Here is a 16,902-nt window from a genome sequence, read left to right as displayed (position 1 = left end):
CATGTCCAGCCCCTAATATTTCTCTGTCAGAAAGAAGTTATTAGGGTGAGGAGTGCAGAGATTAAGGCGGCCAGCCCTGGCTCCATCCCAGGCATCCCACTCTCCCCTAAGCATCCAGGGGTGGGACACAGGTGGAGAAGCCCCTGAACATTACCACACGCGACCCAGTGGCCTTCTGCTAATAAAAGAGAGTGGCCATCGAAGTTACTTTTCCTTCGTAGGTAAAATGCTATTTCAGTCATAAAACTTATGTTTGGTTTTGGTTTTGGAGTCACTCCCAGTGGTGCTCAGGGATCATTCCTGGCAGGCTCAGGGGACCATACGGGATGAAGGGGACCAAACTGGGGTCAGCCGCGTGCAAGGCAAGTGCCCTGTCCACTGTACTATCACTCCAGCCTCAGTCTCATAACTGTGGAGAATATTTTTCAGCAGTGTAGATATGATCAATTTCTTTGGGCATATTTTGTTTTGCTCAGCTTTTTTTGGTTGTATTTGTTTGTTGGTTTTGTTGTTGTTATTGTTGTTGTTGTTGTTATTGTTTGTTTGGGGGCCAGACTTGGAAGTGCTCAGGGCTTACTACTGGCTCTGTGCTCAGGGATCACTCCTAACAGGCTCCAGGAACTAGACATGGTTCTAGGGATTGGACCCCAGCCAGCTGTGTGCAGGACAAGTGCCTTACCCTCTGTAGTACTAGGCCAAGCATTTATTGTTTTAATAATTATCAAAGTTATTCCACTAACATCTCTCTTCTCATGTAGATACAACAAATGAAGAAAAAAGAGAAAATTCCTCCTTGTAATAAGAGCTCTCGGAGTTAATCTCTAACAGCAATGACAGTCCCGGGGCTGCGCAGTTATACCGCCAGCTCGTGTTGGATCTCCTGGCCACCTGCCCTTCCCTCCCTCCACCTCTAATAACCACAAGTCTGATCCCCTGAATTTTGCCAGTTTCACTTCATATCCCACCTATAAGTGAGATCACAGAGTATTCTAGTATTTAGCATAACGTCAAGGTCCAACTATGTTGTTGGGAAAGGCAGGAATTTTTTTTTTCTACACCTTCAATTTCTCAAATTAAAAAAATCTCTGAGTACTTTTCTGGTCCCACCTCTTCTTCAGTTTCTTCTTGAGCTGATGTTCAGAGTAGGAAGGGGCTGGAGATACAAGAACAGCAGGTAGGGTGTTTGCCTTGCACACGGCTGACCCAGGTTCAATCTCCAACATTTCACATGTTCGCCCGAGCACTACCAGGAGTGATCCCTGAGCACCAAGCCATCAATAGGTATCACTCAAAACATTTTTTTAATGCTAGCAAGCTAAATGGGGCCAGAGTGATAGTACAGTAGGTAGGGGGCTTACCTTGCATGGACCTGGGTTCGATCTCCAGCATCCCATATGGTCCCCCGAGCACCACCAGGAGTAATTCCTGAGCGCAGAGCCAGGAGCAACCCCTGAGCATCGCCAGAGGTGACCCAAAAAACGAAAGAGAAAAAACCCAGAATGTTGGGTTCCTGTTGGAGTCGAACTTCTTCCCTGCTTGTCACTCAGCTTCGGTGAAGCCGGGTTCCTCTTCCAGCTCGCAGTTCTCTCCTCCGATTGGGTAGAAGCAAGTTTCTTCTTCCAGCTCGCGGGTCCTTTCTCATCTCTTCTGCTCCACTGCAGAGCCTGACCTACAGAGGGGCTTGGGGGTTCAGGGATGGAGCAGGATCAAACCTGCCTGTGAAGCATCAGCCCTACTGCACGTAGCCTTATCCTCAACCCCCAAAGAGGTCTATTTCTGTTATTATAGTTTTCAATTCTCTGTTTTTTATGGGATACTTTACAGACTCCATTTCTTTCTTTGGGTTTTTATATCGGCTTCACTCTCGTTCCTAGTAGTTGAAGCAATTCTCACAGCTGCTGGAAAGCCTTGCTCAGAGAGTCTGAGATGATGCGTTTATGTAAGAGAACATCCTCGCTCTCTCTGCGGCTTGCATTTTCATCACGCTGGAGCCCCTCCTGGCGGCTCCATGATGAGCGACCCCAACCTACACCTAAAAACGTTTCCACTCTGGAATGAGACCAGATCTTAAGCCAGTTGCCACCAGGTTTTCTATGCCAGGTGGAAGGGAAGGAAGGTGGGGGTGGGGGAAAAGGTGGGGGTGGGGGGGAAGGTGGGGATGGGGGGTGCCGCTGCCATATAACCCTTTGACAGTACAACGGCTGCCTCCCCGACAGAGCTCCTCACAGCTTCTGGGGCTGGCAGGCTGGGCTCCCTCTGAGTCTCCATGGTTGCAGCAATGAGAGTTGATTTGCTGGTTGTAGCCAATGAAGGAAGTGGAGACCCTCCCCTGGGCACTCTCAGCTGCCCCCAGAGAAAGGAAGAGCCTGTTATGAGCCTTGAGGGTCCCCCAGGCCAGATGCCCGTGGGTTCTCCACTAACCCTGTCTGGAGCCTAGTTACTGAAGAGGTGGGCACCATGTCCCAGTCCTAGCTGGTGGCCACTGGCATGGCCTCAGGCACAGGAAGGGAAGGCGCCTCTTTAGAGCCTGGCCAGGCTGGAAGTCTAGCTCCTGGCCAGGCCCCAGTGACCAGGCCCGCTTTGCTGTGTGCTGTTGGCTGCAATAGAGCCGTTATTGTTTAAAAGGTTTTGGCCTTGTTAGCCTGCCCCTTTTTTCCCCATCTCTGGCTGCAGAAAGCAAGGTTCCTTGGGACCTTTTCATTTCTGGGTTGCCCCAGCTTCCTCAACTCCAGGTTTGGAAGAGAAACCACCAACACACAGGACCAGCCTCAGCACCCCTGCTGAGCTGGCTTGGGCTGGCCAGCTCCGAAGCATGGGCTTCTCGCCACCAGAAGGTCCCTGGGCTCTGTGGTACTCGAGCAGGGAGAGATACTCCTCTGCTCCCACCCAGAAAGCAGTTTTTATTTTTCCCTCTCAGAAGTTTAGACACAATGCTCATGGTTTCTGCTCCTGACCCCCAGTTGTGTGCTAGGCATCAGTCGGTGTCCTGAATAGAAAGGGTTTCTCTCATAGGCACGCAATTTGGCTCTGGGTTTTATTAGATGCCATGTGGGAACACTGTTCAGTCAGAGAACCCATGGGCATCTGGCCAGGGGGGACCCTCAAGACTCATAACCTGACCGTGATACCTTCAGAGGAGCCTGGCATCTTGATGATCGCATTTTTTTTTCTCTTGTTCTCTTCTGCAGACAATATGGAAACCTGGAACCTAGATCGGAGAGGCTGAATATTCGATGAGTGAGGACCTGGAGCGATAGCATAGTGGGTAGGACGTGTGGACAGCTGAGTTCGATCCCCCTCCTCCCATATGGTTACGACCACTGCCAGGAGTAGCCCCTGAGCACTGCTGGGTGGAGTCCAAAAAACAAAAATAAATTTAAAAATAAATATTAAGTCAGTGAATGAACAAAAGTGTAGCTAAATAAAATGGTAGACAGAATAGGTAGTGATGTAATTAGAGCCGTTCTGATTCTTAAATTTAAAAGCACTAATGCCTGGCCACTATTTTGAGAGTTGTTGCGATTTGTTTGAGGTTTCAGTAAAAGAAATAGGCTCTTTATATACAATCAGTAAGGTTCTTCTTAACAGCAACTTAGCAGTACTTTACCAAGGCTTAAAATTGTTCAAACCTCAGTAAATCAATTCCTCAAGGAATAATAGTAAAGATACAAAGGACTTACGCACAAAGATAGACCTTACAATGGAGCCGCATAATTCCGGCATAATTCCGTTTGTTTGTTTGTTTGTTTGTTTGGGTTCTGAGCTGGATCGATAGCACAGCAGGTAGGGCATTTGCCTTGCACGCAGCCGACCCGGGTTCGATTCCTCCATCCCTCTCCAAGAGCCCAGCAAGCTACAGAGAGTATCCCACCCACACGGCAGAGACTGGCAAGCTCCCTGTGGCGTATTCGATATGCCAAAAACAGTAACAAGTCTCACAATGGAGATGTTACTGGTGCCTGCTCGGGCAAATCAATGAAAAGTGGGGGGGGGGGGGAGACAGTGCTACAGTGTTTGGGTCACACCCAGCCATTCTCAGGGCTTACTCCTGGCTCTGCACTCAGGAATTACTCCTAGCAGAGCTCAGAAGACCCTATGGGATGCCAGGGATCGAACTGGGGTCTTCTGCGTGCAAGGCAAATGCCCTACCCACTCTGCTATTGCTCTGTGACCCCCACCACCTGGCCCCCATAGTTTTAAACACAATTTTAAATCATTCTAACGTCTTATCAAAGACAAATATATTAATACTAATACCCTCAGACCTGTTCACTATTTATTCTGACACCTCTTGGGGTGGGCTGTGAGGGAGCCCAGATCCCTGTGGGGGGAAGCAGGGGACGGTGAGGGGGAGGCCGCCTCACGGGGCCCAAACCTGGTGTGGTCATTCCCCGTGGTAGGTGGCTTGGGAAGGTGCTTCTTGGTGGAGGTGATGATCATTTTTCCTCTCCAGCTACCTACAGCAGGTGACTCCCCAAGAGTCCAAGGGCCAGCAAAGGGTCTGAGCCTGGCTCGTCAAGCCCGTGCTCTCCCTTGAACGCATGTCTCGCTTGCCTGTCTGTCTCTTTGCCTTTCTCCACTCTGGAGAAGCCTGTTCTCTCTCAAACACCTATTCCCCTCCTCTCCCCTCATATCTTTCTAAATAAGTTTCAGTAAAAACATTCTTGCTTGGGGCAGAGTGATAGTCCAGCAGGAAGGGTGTTTGCCTTGCACACCACCAACCCGGGTTCGAACCCCAGCATCCCGTATGGTCCGCCGAGCACCGCCAGGAGTGATTCCTGAGTGCAGAGGCAGGAGTAAACCCTGAGCATCGCCAGGTGTGACTCAAAAACAAAACAAAAACAAAAGATAACACCTTCTTGCTTCACCAAATAAAAAGAAAAAAGAATCTGGGGGAAGCTCCTAACCTGCTTTTCCACTAAGAGTGCAAAGTGAGTCACTTCCAAAAGGCCGTGCAGCCTTCACCTGTGCTCTGGCTGCCTGCAATAATGCTGATTCTCTGAGCAGGAGAAAACATTCAGCAGATTCGAGGAGCGAGTCCCGTGTATTCCTGAACCAGACAGCACTGTCATCCCTGAACTCCGCCAGAGAAAGGCCCCAAGTGATTTTACCCAGGAGAAGAGGGTGGTGGCAGTGCAGACCCAGGTAAGAACATGCATGAAAGAAATCGGTCCTGGGGCCTGGAGAAACGAAACTGTGGGTGAGAGCTGGCCGCGCATGACCGAGCCAGGTCTGATGCCTGCCACCACCCAGGGCACCCTGCGAACTTCCAGGGGTGACCCCCGCGCACTGCAGGCTTGACACAAATACCCCTGTCACCAAAAAGATAAAAGTGAAATGAAGTTCTAAAAAAAGAAAAGTCGACCTTCGTGCAGCAGATAGAAACCAGACGGACAAGGCCACTGCTTTATACTAGTTCATCAATTTTATTGGTCATATATCATTATATAAATCTTTCAAAATAATTAGATATTACAAGAATAGTTTATAATTCAGCTCTGATTGCACAAATACTTGACACAAGAAATTATGTTTACAAATACCCAAGCTTTCTTATAAGAATATTTTAGTAAGGAAAATAGGTCTCTACAGCCTCCAGCACACCGCTGTGGTACTCCCCATGCAGCCCGACCTCCTGCTTTCTCTAACCTAAAGGTCTCCCCATCACATCCCACAAAGCCAATCACGATAGAGCTACAGCTGCTGCTTGACTACCAGATTCACGCTGCTAAGATTTTAGACTTCTTGGGGCCCGACAGAGTACAGTGGGTACGGCACTTGTCTTGCACGCAGACAACCCGGGCCCACCACGGCATCCCATCTGGTCCCTTGAGCACCACCAGGAGTGATCCCTGAGCGCAGGGCCAGGAGTCAGCCCTGAGCATCGCCGGATGTGGCCCCCAAACAAAACCAGGTTTTAAACTTTTTCTAATCTTCCCTGATCAGGAAAACTGGATTCAGGATAAAAGAGGTAATTCAAACAACATTCCCTCTAGACATGACTTGTCCCAGGATCCTCACTGGGCAAGAGGAACAATATTTTCCCTTTTTTTTCTCAGCCTACACCTACTAGCAGCTGTAACCCCACTGAATCGGGCAGAGGAGGGAGCAACTCCTAACTTTCCTAATCGTTTCTAAACTGCAAAGACGACACCCAAAGACAAAAGTTAAATAGAAATATTAAGCAAGCTAAAATATTTCCCATTGATTTAGAATAAAGAACACTTTTACATCTTAAAAATCTCCCAGATTGAAGAAGACATAATAGAAATAAAGTATCAGGATGTGGCAGTAGTTTTATAAAAACTACTTTTCAGTGAAAAAAAACTGAAAAGGATTCATCACTTGGATCAGTGGTTATGTCACTCCCAAGGTGGCAGGAGACAGAGCCAGCAACTCTGCCGGGAGCCAAACTCAATACTTGACATTCTTCTTAGGCTGTGGCTCTGAAACCGTCTTATAAACACTGGCTGACTAGTCCAGAGGCTCGCTTAGACCGGGAGAACTTTACAGAATACTGACCATTAGCCTGAAGGAGGGGACCCATGGGGAAAACCTTTGGCATTCATTCACCATTCATTCACAGGGACTGAGCTGAGACGTGTGTCCACTTGGCAAAGCTTGTCTTATTTTTCACGGAGCCGAGATAAAATCAAAAGATAGCAGTATTCTGCTGGAACTAACAGTTCCAGAGTACTCTGCTCCAATGATCGATACTCTTAAAAGGATTTTTAAATCAAACCCTTGTCCACTAAGAGAGTTGACAGGACTTGGGGAGTGCAACACGCCCTGTTTCTCTTCCATTTCTCTTGATTTCTTCTGTCTCACCCCAGTGTAACAAACTGCTACAGATTTTCACCAAAACAATGAAGCAGCCGTTGGAAATGTGTCACTGAAAATGTTCAATCACATTATAATGGGTCACATTAGCCTGAAACTAGAAGATGACAGATATCTCTACTGCAGTGATTTTGCAAATTCCGCGTAATCAATGTAGCCATCGTTGTTCTTGTCGTCATCCCTCAAAACGCCATCTATTAAGTTAATGAGCTCCTCTTCATTCATTGGCGGCGCCTGTGCATTCCCTTCCTACAAAACAAAAAGCAAGACTGAGTCACGCACTCTACTGGAAGGGCTTAGCTAATGCCTGCAAGCTCACACTCTCCGCATCCGAATCCCTCTTCAATGAGGTAGTGGCTCCTTCCAGGAGCCCCCAAACCAGACACCAGAAATGGAACCCATCGGTGGAACTTAGCAGCCATATGACTGAAGTGGGCCCTTGCTTTTTGTTTTAAAAACTATGCTTCTGGGGCCTAGAGCAATAGCACAGCGGGTAGGGCATTTGCCTTGCATGAGGGCGACCTGGGTTCGATTCCCAGCATCCCATATGGTCCCCTGAGCACGGCCAGGGGTAATTCTTGAGTGCAGAGCCAGGAGTAACCCCTGTGCATTGCCGGGTGTGACCCCCCCCAAAAAAACTATGTTTCTGGGGCTGGAACAATAGGACAGTGGGCAGAGCACCTGCCTGGCATAAGGCTGACTGGGCTCAACCCCTGGTACTTCATACGGGGCCCTGAGTCCCACCAGGGGTGATCTGAGTGCTGAGCCAGGAGAGTAATAAGCCCTGAGCACTGCCTGGGTGTGAACAACAAAAAACAACACCCTCCCACATCCACCCACCCCCACAACATTACAAAAGTAACCCAGGTTTGCTCGAGAAAGCGTGGCGTTCCTCCGCAGTTCCAGAGTCACGGAGTCATGACCTCCAATTCATCTGGGGAGATGACTTGACCCTCAGCCCTGAGGGTCAACCCTGGCATGTGTGGGCCTGGCAGTGTGGAAACAGTGGTGGTGCTGGGCAATGTCCTGGGGTCACCAGGAGGGAGCTGGCAGTGCCAAGGCAAGGGGCTCCCAGCTCCAGAAGAAGGTGAAACAGACCTCGCCTGATAAGCCCTGGCTGACCACCTGCCCCGCCTCTCCAGAGACCCGCGGAGACATCCCCCTCCTCCCAACTCCTGGATGTCTTCCCTCCCCCTTTCCCGTGCTGCCTGCAGGCTGGGCCCCGCAGCAAGTGCAGGCCCACTCTCCGGCCGCCCCACACCCGCCCAAACCGAGTCTGCAAGGCACAGAGAGGCTGAGCGGGGGGGCAAAGGTCCATCCTCTTCCTTTTCTGGGGGGTGCCGGGGGTTGCAGCCAGGCCTCGTGCACGCAGGCGCTACACCTCATCACTGAGCCGCAACCCCAGCCCCAGACCTAGGTTGTCCATTGAGGCCCCCTCACCCATCAACTGTGGGTAAACCCCGCCTGCTCCTGCAGACTCGCTGGCACTGGCAAAGCTTTGAGGCACCCCCCCCCGAATCCCTCCGTCCTTGGCCCAATCCCTGCTCTGCCTAAGGAAGCAGGGAGCTTCTCCCCGGCTCTGCTCTCGGGTGCTGGCTCTCCAGCTCCAGCTCCCAGCAACACTCGGGGGGAGACACAGAAGCCTCAGGCTCAGGGTGCAGGACAGCGGGGAGGGTGCTGGGTCTACCACGGCCGACCTGGGTTCCAATCCCCGGCATCCCATATGGTCCCGCAGCACTGCCAGGAATAATTCCTGAGTGCAGAGACTGGGTAACCTCTGAGCATTGCCGGGTGTGGCTCCCCCCCCCAAAAAAAGCAGCCTCAGGCTGGGCCCCAACAAGCACCGCAACAGGAAGGAGGATGCGGCAGTGCCCAGGCCCACCCACCTCCTTGTGGACGTGCGTGATGGCCGTGGACAGCTCCAGCCCGTCCAGCAGGTTGTTCCCGTCATAGTCGTGCATTTTGAAATAGTGGAGCTGCAGTTCCTGCGGGGACATCTCTGCCTCGGGCTTGTTGATGACACCTTCGAGATGCTCCATGATATGCCTGAAAACCAACAGGAAAGACTCACTGCCGGGGCCGGGACCGTCAGGACCCACGGTTCAAGCTCTTCGAGTTCCCCGAGTCCAGAAGAGCTGACCCCAGTCTGCGCTCACAGCCGTGGACCAGGCCGACGGGGAGCAGGGGAAAGCCCCATGACTCAGCTGATATGTTGGCCACAACCGAGTGTCCTCCACGCCCCCAACACACAGCACCCCACTCTAGTTATGAAGTCTGGGAGGGTGAGACATTTAGATGGCCCTTTCGTAACACCATTCGAGGCTGACCCAGGTATTACATGTGAAGCTGACGGGTCCAGCACAAAAGTTGCGGGAGGTGACTCAAGGCTTGACCGTCCTCGTAAAAAGGGTAAGGCCTTGTCAGTCAGAACTCCAAGCTCTCGACTCAGGGTTCCCTCTTGTGTGTGTCACAGGAGGCGGCATTCAGGCCGGCCGGGTCCCCCACTCGGCCTCAGGATGCGTGGCATAACCGTGAAAATAAACACCTAGTTTTCAGGGGGCCGTGAGGACCAAGTATCCTCCCTGGGGAAACCCCCGGGCGGGGACACGTACTCTTGGTCATGCACCGTGTGCTTGTCCAGGGCCATGCCGGGGTGGGCATTGCTGGCTCCAGGCTCCTCGGCCCTGGCACCCAGGACACAGAAGGTCCCGAGCAGGCCGCACAGGAAAGGGAGTCCGAGCAGCCGCAGAACTCTCATCCTCGCCAGCACCTGCAGGTGGGGAGAGAGAAGATGAGCGCGAGAAGGCTCCTGGGGAACAGCCGGAGGCCGGCCCTGCCACCTGCCCGCAGAGGCTGCAGGAGGTGGCCGTCTGCGTGTCACTCGTGCTTGAGTGGGAGCGGCCCTGACATTTCCTGAGCACCCTCAGAACTCAGCAAGCAAACAGAACCGAGTGCAGTTTCCTGAGGGCCACACACAACCAGGCAGCAAGAGTGTGTGCAGAGCAGAGCTCAGAGGAGGCAGTTTCCCCTGGGGGGACACACTCAGAGGTGGGTACGGCCAGGGCCACACTACAGCCAGGCGCACAGAGTACCATGAAGGGGCCACGGGGGGAGCAGTGGTGGGGAGAGAGCAGGAGGCAGCTAGAGGGAGCCGGGAGGGGATCAGGTGAGAGTGGACGAGAAGCTGCCAAGGCGAGTGGCCCCTGCGGGCAGAGATCTCTCAGCGCATGCTCAGCGGACACCACAGGGGAGGCGAGGTGGCAAGGCTGAGTCCCAGGCGCAGGGACGTGGCCCCGTGGTAAGACCCACATGGGCAGGGCGAGGCCCCGGGCTCCGTGCCCAGCAGTCCCTGCTCCCACCCTCCCAACGAAGGGCTCAGCTCTCAGACCCGGTCTGGCACCCCGGCGGGGAAAGGGGGGGGTGGAGAGACGGCAGTGGTGGCAGAGTGAAACGACGAGGGGTAGCCCGTGACCACGACACAGTGAGCCCTCTGCAGTGTTCTCACGGCGTCCCCGGACCTTCCAGACTAGTCTCAGAAAAGGAGACCCAGCGACAGCCTAGAGACCCGGCGAGGAAACAGAAAACGGCTCACACATCCCAGGCCCGATACAGCAGATGGTGAAGGGCCCGTGATTCCCAGGGGCCCACAGGAGCCACGGCGCCAAACATCAGACAGAAAAACCAAAGCGTTACGTTCTGGCCGACCTCAGCTCTCGGGAACAGCAGAGGGGAGGTGCCTCTTCCCAAGCCCACCCTCCGCCAACAGTCCCCCCATGGCCTGCTGAGGGGATAAGGGCCCCGTGGAAGTGCGGCTAGGGCGGGGTGGAGGAGGAAGGAGCTGCTACAGCAAGCAGCGATAAGCTTCGGCCGCTGACCACATCCTGGCAGCTCTGCAGTCCGGGACCCACAGTTCCAGAAACAGTTTCATTCTTTTATTTGTGAGTGTGAGTGTGTGTGTGTGTGTGTGTGTATGTGTGTGTGTGTGTGTGTGTGTGTGTGTGTAGTGGGGGGGAAGTGCTTACATTCTGGCTCTGCGTTCAGTTATTACTCTTCGTGGTGTTCGGAGACCATATGGGATGCCGGGATAAAACGTGGCTCAGCCAGGTGTGTGCCAGGGAACTGCCCTCCCTGCTGTACCACAGAAACACACTTCTAACAGCGCCACCTTCAGGCAGGTACAAGCACTGCCGCTAAAGGGTGGTCCAAGGGAAGTTCTGAGAAGCAAAAGGCCGCCAAGGACTGCGGCCAGGGGTACAACCAGGACGTACACCCAACTGGAGGGTGCCCCTGGGCAGCACCAAGGTCCAGTGTGCCGCCATAGTGGTGCTCCTGGGGTGCTTCTGCCTCTGTGCTCAGAGGTCACTCCTGTGGTGCTGAGGGGCCATTTGTGGTGGTTGGGGATGGGACCCGGTCAGTTATATGCAAGGCAAGTGCCTTATCCTCCACCCCTCATCTCTCTGGCCGCATAAAACTTTGTTAAAAAAGTATATATATTGAAATATATATATATAAATGGAGACGTTACTGGCGCCCGCTCGAGCAAATCGCTGATTAACGGGAAGTCAAGTGATCAAGTGATCAAGTGATATTTATATATATATATATATGATTTAGAAGGGGCTAGAGAGATAGTACAATGGGTAGGGTGCTCAGGTGACCTAGGTCCAATTCCTGGCATTCCATTTGGTCCCTCCACCGCTGGGCATTGCCAGAGGGATCCCCAGGGGCAAAGCCAGGAGGAATCCTTGAGCACCATTCCCCAGCAAAAAAAAAAATATATATATATATATAATATATATATATAATTAAATGAACCCCATCCCAGGATACTTAATGTATCAAATTGGGTGTGTGCAGCAGGGAGGGCTGGGGAAATTCTAACTTAACACTACAAAGCAGTCAAGGGATTAGTAAAACAGTAATTATGGGTCCAATCTCTTCTGCAGAAGATAAGGGCCAAGACCATTCATTTTGAATGTGGCCCTTTCGGTTTCCTCTTGGTTTCCTGCATAATTAGGGCACAACAAAAGCCAGATCTACAAAACACAGTGGAGAACTCCCTCCCCACAAGGGCTGCAGAACAAAGCACCCACCACCGTGAAGCAAACAGAAACACAAACTGCTCTCTTCTGCCCAGAGGCCAAGTTGCATCATCCAGCAGCCAGCCGTGGGCTCAGCTCCCAGCCAGGCCTTCCTGGGCTCCCCGGCCACCTCTGGGTGACTGACCAGCAGGCTGGAGGGACCTGGAACCACAGCTCAGGTGCGCACACTCCCCTCTCGGGAGAAACATCTGCCCGCAGCTGGCCCAGCGCTGGTCTGTGGACAGAAGGGCTCCACCAGTTCCAGACCCTTGACCCCCGTTTTCCTCTGGATCTGCAGCTCCGGATTCTCCCAGATAGCTCTGGCTCCTCCTGCGACCTCTGTCCTCAACCTCCCCAACCTCCCGCATTCACTGTACACAAACAGGAGGTCACAGAGGCCCTCCTCTCCAAATCACCCTGTGGCCTCCCTCAGGGAAGGCGAGAAACCCCCATCTCTTGTCTCTTCCCTACCAGAATTACTGAATTTTAGCACTTCTGACGCTATCACCAAGTACTGAGCTGACCCCAGGGCGCCCACCTTCAGGTCTGGATGGGACAGAGAATGGGAGTCCAAGGGGGTCTTGGTCACAAGGCCTGAAATCAAGCACCTCCCCTTGGGGCTCTCCCAGCGGCAGGCTCAGCCCACTTATTCCTCTCACGTGTTGCTCTAATAGCTCCAAGGGATTGGAGCCTTTCTTCCAAAAAAACAGCTGTTAACAGCCTTTTTCTCTTGCCAAGCGAGTTCTGAGTCAAGAATTTAAACTCCAAGCAGCCATTCTCACCAGCACCCAGACATCACATCACACACCCGGCGGGGCAAAGGCAAAGGCAATCTGCACTTTCCTGTTTCCCGAATCCTGGACTGATGGAAGAAAATCCAAGTTTCTAGGCCAAAAAAAAAAAAAAAAAAAAAAAAAACCAAGTGTTCCCTGGAACAGGGGTTGATAATTGTTTCTAAAAGGCAGACATTTTTGGAGGGGGTGGAGGGGAAGGCCACACCCGGTGGTGCTCTGGGCCTATGCCTGGCTCTGCGCTCAGGGATCACTCCTGGCAGTGCTCAGGGCCCATATGGGGTGCCCGGGATCGAACCCGGCCGGCTGCGGGCAAGGCAAGCGCCGTCCTCCTGTGCTACCTGGCCCTGAAACGCGGACATTCAGTAAGGTTCTGTGCTCATCTGGGGGTGTCCGAGGCTGTGCCGGGCGTCCCCGCCCACCCCGTGCCATCATCCTAGGGCCTGGTGCTGCTCAGATATCGAAGGCAGCCCCCGCCCCCCCCAAATCCACTGTCCACCCCGCCCCCCGCTGATTCCAGTTGGACGCAGAGACCTGGGTCCATACCCCTAAAGGGTGCGGGGGGAGGACACCAAGGATTCGGGGACCGCCAGGAAGCAGCGCCTAAGCCTGGAGGCACTCTGGTCCAACCGGGCACTTAAAAGTTGCTCCGTGAGCCCCAGGGCTCAGCCGGAGGGGCGCGGCGGGGGCTGCGGGGCCGCGGGCGCGGGGCAGCTGCCGGGGACAATGGGCATTCGGCGGGCCGCCGGGCTCGGTGACGTCCTGCGAGGGGCTTTCTGACCTTCCCTGTGCAGTCCGAGCACGTAACGAACTGCAGCGGCCCGGAGGGGGTCAGGGGCCGCCGAGAGCGCGCGGGGCTGCTGGACACCGACCGGGCCCCCCTGGGCTCCGAGTCCGCGAATCCCCCGGGATAGAGGTTCGGTTCCGCTCGCAGCCGGCCGGAAAGTTCCCTCGGCCGGGCCGGGCCAGAGTCCCAAGCTCAGCACAAGGTCCCCAGCACCACCCCCTGCCCGCGGGACCGGGCCCCCGGCCCTCCGCTCCCCGCCGGGACACTCACCGTCGCGCCCCCGGCAGCCAGCTGTGCCCAGACGCGAAGTCCTCCAACTTGAGCCTCGCCGGCCCCCGTCCGCCGACCCCGCCTTCCGCCGGCCCCGCCCACCCTGCCGCACTGCGCGCGCGCGCGCCGCTCAGCCCGCCCATTGGTGCCGGCTGGCCACGCCCCCTCCTGGCCACGCCCCTTCCCGGGTGCTGTTTGTGTGGACGGTTTCGGTGCGTCCACGTGTATTGGCGCTCGCGGAGCGCGCACGGCCGCTCGGGGACACGCGGCTGCGGCCCGGTCTGGCCCATGATCTCCACACTGTTCTCGGAGGAGCCCCAGGGACAGATGCTGCTTTGGGACATATGACTTCTCGTGCCATGGTGTGGACACCAGGCCTGCAGGCCACTGGTCGCTAGAACGATTATTGGAATCCTAATTCTTTTAACGAACGACTGGAAAATACCGGAGCAGGTCTGGGATCCAGCATTTCCCAGACCAGCCTGTTTCTGCAGCTTCATGCCACATCTCTGCAGTACTGTTGACTTGTGTGCAGTTCCCAACAAGTTTTTGTTTGTTTTTGTTTGGGGACCATATCCAGCGATGCTTGGGTTACTCCTGGCTCTGCATTCAGGAATTACTCCTGGCGGTGCTCGGGGCACCATATGGGATGCTGGGAATCAAACCCGGGTCAGCTGAGTGCAGGGCGAACACCCTACCCACTGTGCTATCACTCCAGCCCCTGCCTTTTTTTTTATTTTAATTTTTATAGAGTTGTTCACAATAATTTATTGCGTTCAATATTTCAACAAAAACGAATCGAATATTTATTTGGTTTCACGATGTTCAGAGACTACCCTTCACTCTGCACCCAGGGATCCCTCCTTGCAGTGCTCAGGGACCCTGTGGGATGCGGGGATTGACTCTGAGTTGGCCCCGTGCAAGGCAAGCGCCCTCCCTGCTGTGCTATCGCTCCAGCACCCCATACTCTGCTTTACAAAATGATGTTTTCAGAGATACACAAAAAAATAATAAAGAGTTGGAGAGATAAGGCCCTTGCCTCCCATGCTGCCTTTCCAGGTTTGATCCCCGGTACCACATGTGGCCCCGCGAACATGGCCAGGAAGGAGCCATGAGCACAGAGACAAGAGGAAGCCTGGAGCAGAGCTAAATGTGGTCCAAAAGCTAACCAAAAAAAAGTATTTAACACCAAAAAAGAAAAAGAAATAAACTAATAAAAGAACAGAGGGGAAATAAAGCTTTTATTCCCTCCCCCCCATACTCCCCCTCCAAACAATTGCTTTTTCTGTAGACATTTAGGGAGCTTTAGGCTAGGGCACATAACAACTTGGAGCTATGGAACATGTCTTTTCTCTAACTTCTGCTCACATCTCCAGCAGAACAACACAAAGAAGTGTTGGCTCACAGGGAATGCAGGTGTCGGACCTGTTAGATATCACCCAAAGTGTGTCCAAGTCGTCGTGTCAAGTGCCAATTTATATTCTCAGAAGATCTTACGGGAGTTCTGTTGTTCCTCACCCTCCCTAGGCCTGTCACTTTCCTTTCTCATCTTTGTTTTACCATAGAACAGTTCTGTCCGTTGGCTTCAATAACCAGGGCCTGAGAAGAGGCCTGTATTTACCCCAGCACCCGGATTCCAGGCTGTACAGAGGCGCTGATGTGTCTTTAACATCTCCCTTATGAAGTGTTGGAACATTATGTGACTGAAACCAATCATGAACAACTTTCTAACTGTGTATCTCACTGTGGTTCAACTTTTAAAAGACATTTTTTTAGACATTTTTAAAAAATATGTCCCTTATGGAAGAGTGATCACACATATAAAATATATGGGGGTGGGGGTAGGGTAGAGGAATACATGAATTTTAAATAATCAAAGAATTCTATGAAGTTAACTCTGAATTCATCAGGGCTGTAAACTTATTTCCATACCTCACCAACCACCCTCTTCCTCCTTAATAACAAGGATCAAGAAATTAAATGTTCTACAATGGCCACTCAATGCCTCTATTGCAAACACCCGAAAGGAAAGAGAGAACAAGAGGGAATGCCCTGCCACAGAGTCAGGATGGGGTGGGGGGGATGGGGTGAGGGTGGTGGGAGGGATACTGGGATCATTGGTGGTGAAGAATGGGCACTGGTGGAGGGATGGGTACTGGATCATTGTATGACTGAGACACAAGCACCAAAGTTTGTAAGTATGTAACTGTACCTCATGGTGATACACTAATAACTGTCATCGATTTGCTCTAGTGGGCCCAGTAACATATCTATTGTGATACTTGTTGTTACTGTGTTTGGCATATCGGGTAGCTTGCCAGGCTTTGCTGTGAGAGTGAAATACTCTCAGTAGCTGCAGGGCTCTCCAAGAGGGGTGGAGTAATCAAACCCGGCTCGACCAGCCGGCGGCTTGCAAGGCAAATGCCCTACTGCTGTGCTATCGCTCCAGCCCATACACTAATTTAAAAAAAAATTAAGATGTTCTTTCCACTCTGTTTGTTTGGCTTGTGGGTCAGACCCAGCAGTACTAAGGGCTTACTCCTAGCTGTTCACTCAGGGATCACTCCTGGAGTTGCACTGGGGACCATGGTACCACGGATCAAACTGGAATCGACCTCATGCCAGGCAAGCACCTTACCGACTGTACTATCACTGCCCTTTGCTGTTCTGATAAATGTGGGAATGACTAGTGCAAACCTTTTCCCTTCTTGCAGCCCTGAATGAGGAGGGACCTTCCCCCCTCCCCCCACCTCCAGCAATCAAGGGAAGGAAACTTCCTCAACCATGAAGGGAAGTGGAGGGAGTTTCAGCAAGAACTCCAATGCTGTGGGGGATGGTTTGGAGGTCAGTTCCTGCAGAACCAGCTATTTCCCACCTCCAGACAACCTGCCACATGAGAACTGGCGGCTGAAGTCCTCAGGCAGTTCCTTGCGGCCCAAAGCGTTGGTGTCCGTGTCAGGTGCAGAGGTCAAGCGCCCTGTGGATGCAACTGAGAGTTGAACTGATCAGATGGGAATGAACAGGGCTTGGCCTGGGCAGCAGCCAGGTGGCAGGAGACCTGTGTGGGCATGACCAAGCGGTTGTGTCAAGTGTCAGTTTATGTTCTCAGAAGAGCTCAGGGGAGTTCTGTTGT

At 52.9% G+C, this 16,902-nt stretch overlaps 1 protein-coding gene across 1 annotated transcript; it reads right to left on the bottom strand.

The window, feature by feature from the left end:
• Nucleotides 1-5,403: 5,403 nt before the first annotated feature.
• On the bottom strand, nt 5,404-13,824 carry MCFD2 (multiple coagulation factor deficiency 2, ER cargo receptor complex subunit). Its single transcript, XM_056116980.1, has 4 exons — nt 13,770-13,824; nt 9,453-9,610; nt 8,727-8,886; nt 5,404-7,089 (listed from the first exon to the last, which is right to left on the bottom strand). Exons 2-4 carry the CDS (start codon nt 9,596-9,598, stop codon nt 6,958-6,960), a joined length of 438 nt encoding a protein of 145 aa, XP_055972955.1. The 5' UTR covers nt 9,599-9,610; nt 13,770-13,824; the 3' UTR covers nt 5,404-6,957.
• Between the last annotated feature and the right edge of the window lie 3,078 nt (nt 13,825-16,902).

The sequence above is a fragment of the Sorex fumeus genome, unplaced genomic scaffold (assembly GCF_029834395.1).
Source record: "Sorex fumeus unplaced genomic scaffold, SorFum_2.1 ptg000003l, whole genome shotgun sequence".
NCBI lineage: Eukaryota > Metazoa > Chordata > Mammalia > Eulipotyphla > Soricidae > Sorex > Sorex fumeus.
Note: the sequence above shows the minus strand (reverse complement) of the source record. Positions and strands in the feature narration are given on the sequence as shown.

Coding starts and splice junctions, on each gene's coding strand:
- MCFD2 (XM_056116980.1), bottom strand. CDS start 9,598: ATGAGAGTTCTGCGGCTGCTCGGACTCCCTTTCCTGTGCGGCCTGCTC. Junction 8,887..9,452: donor CACACGGTGCATGACCAAGA/GTACGTGTCCCC, acceptor GTTGGTTTTCAG/GCATATCATGGAGCATCTCG. Junction 7,090..8,726: donor TCACGCACGTCCACAAGGAG/GTGGGTGGGCCT, acceptor TTTGTTTTGTAG/GAAGGGAATGCACAGGCGCC.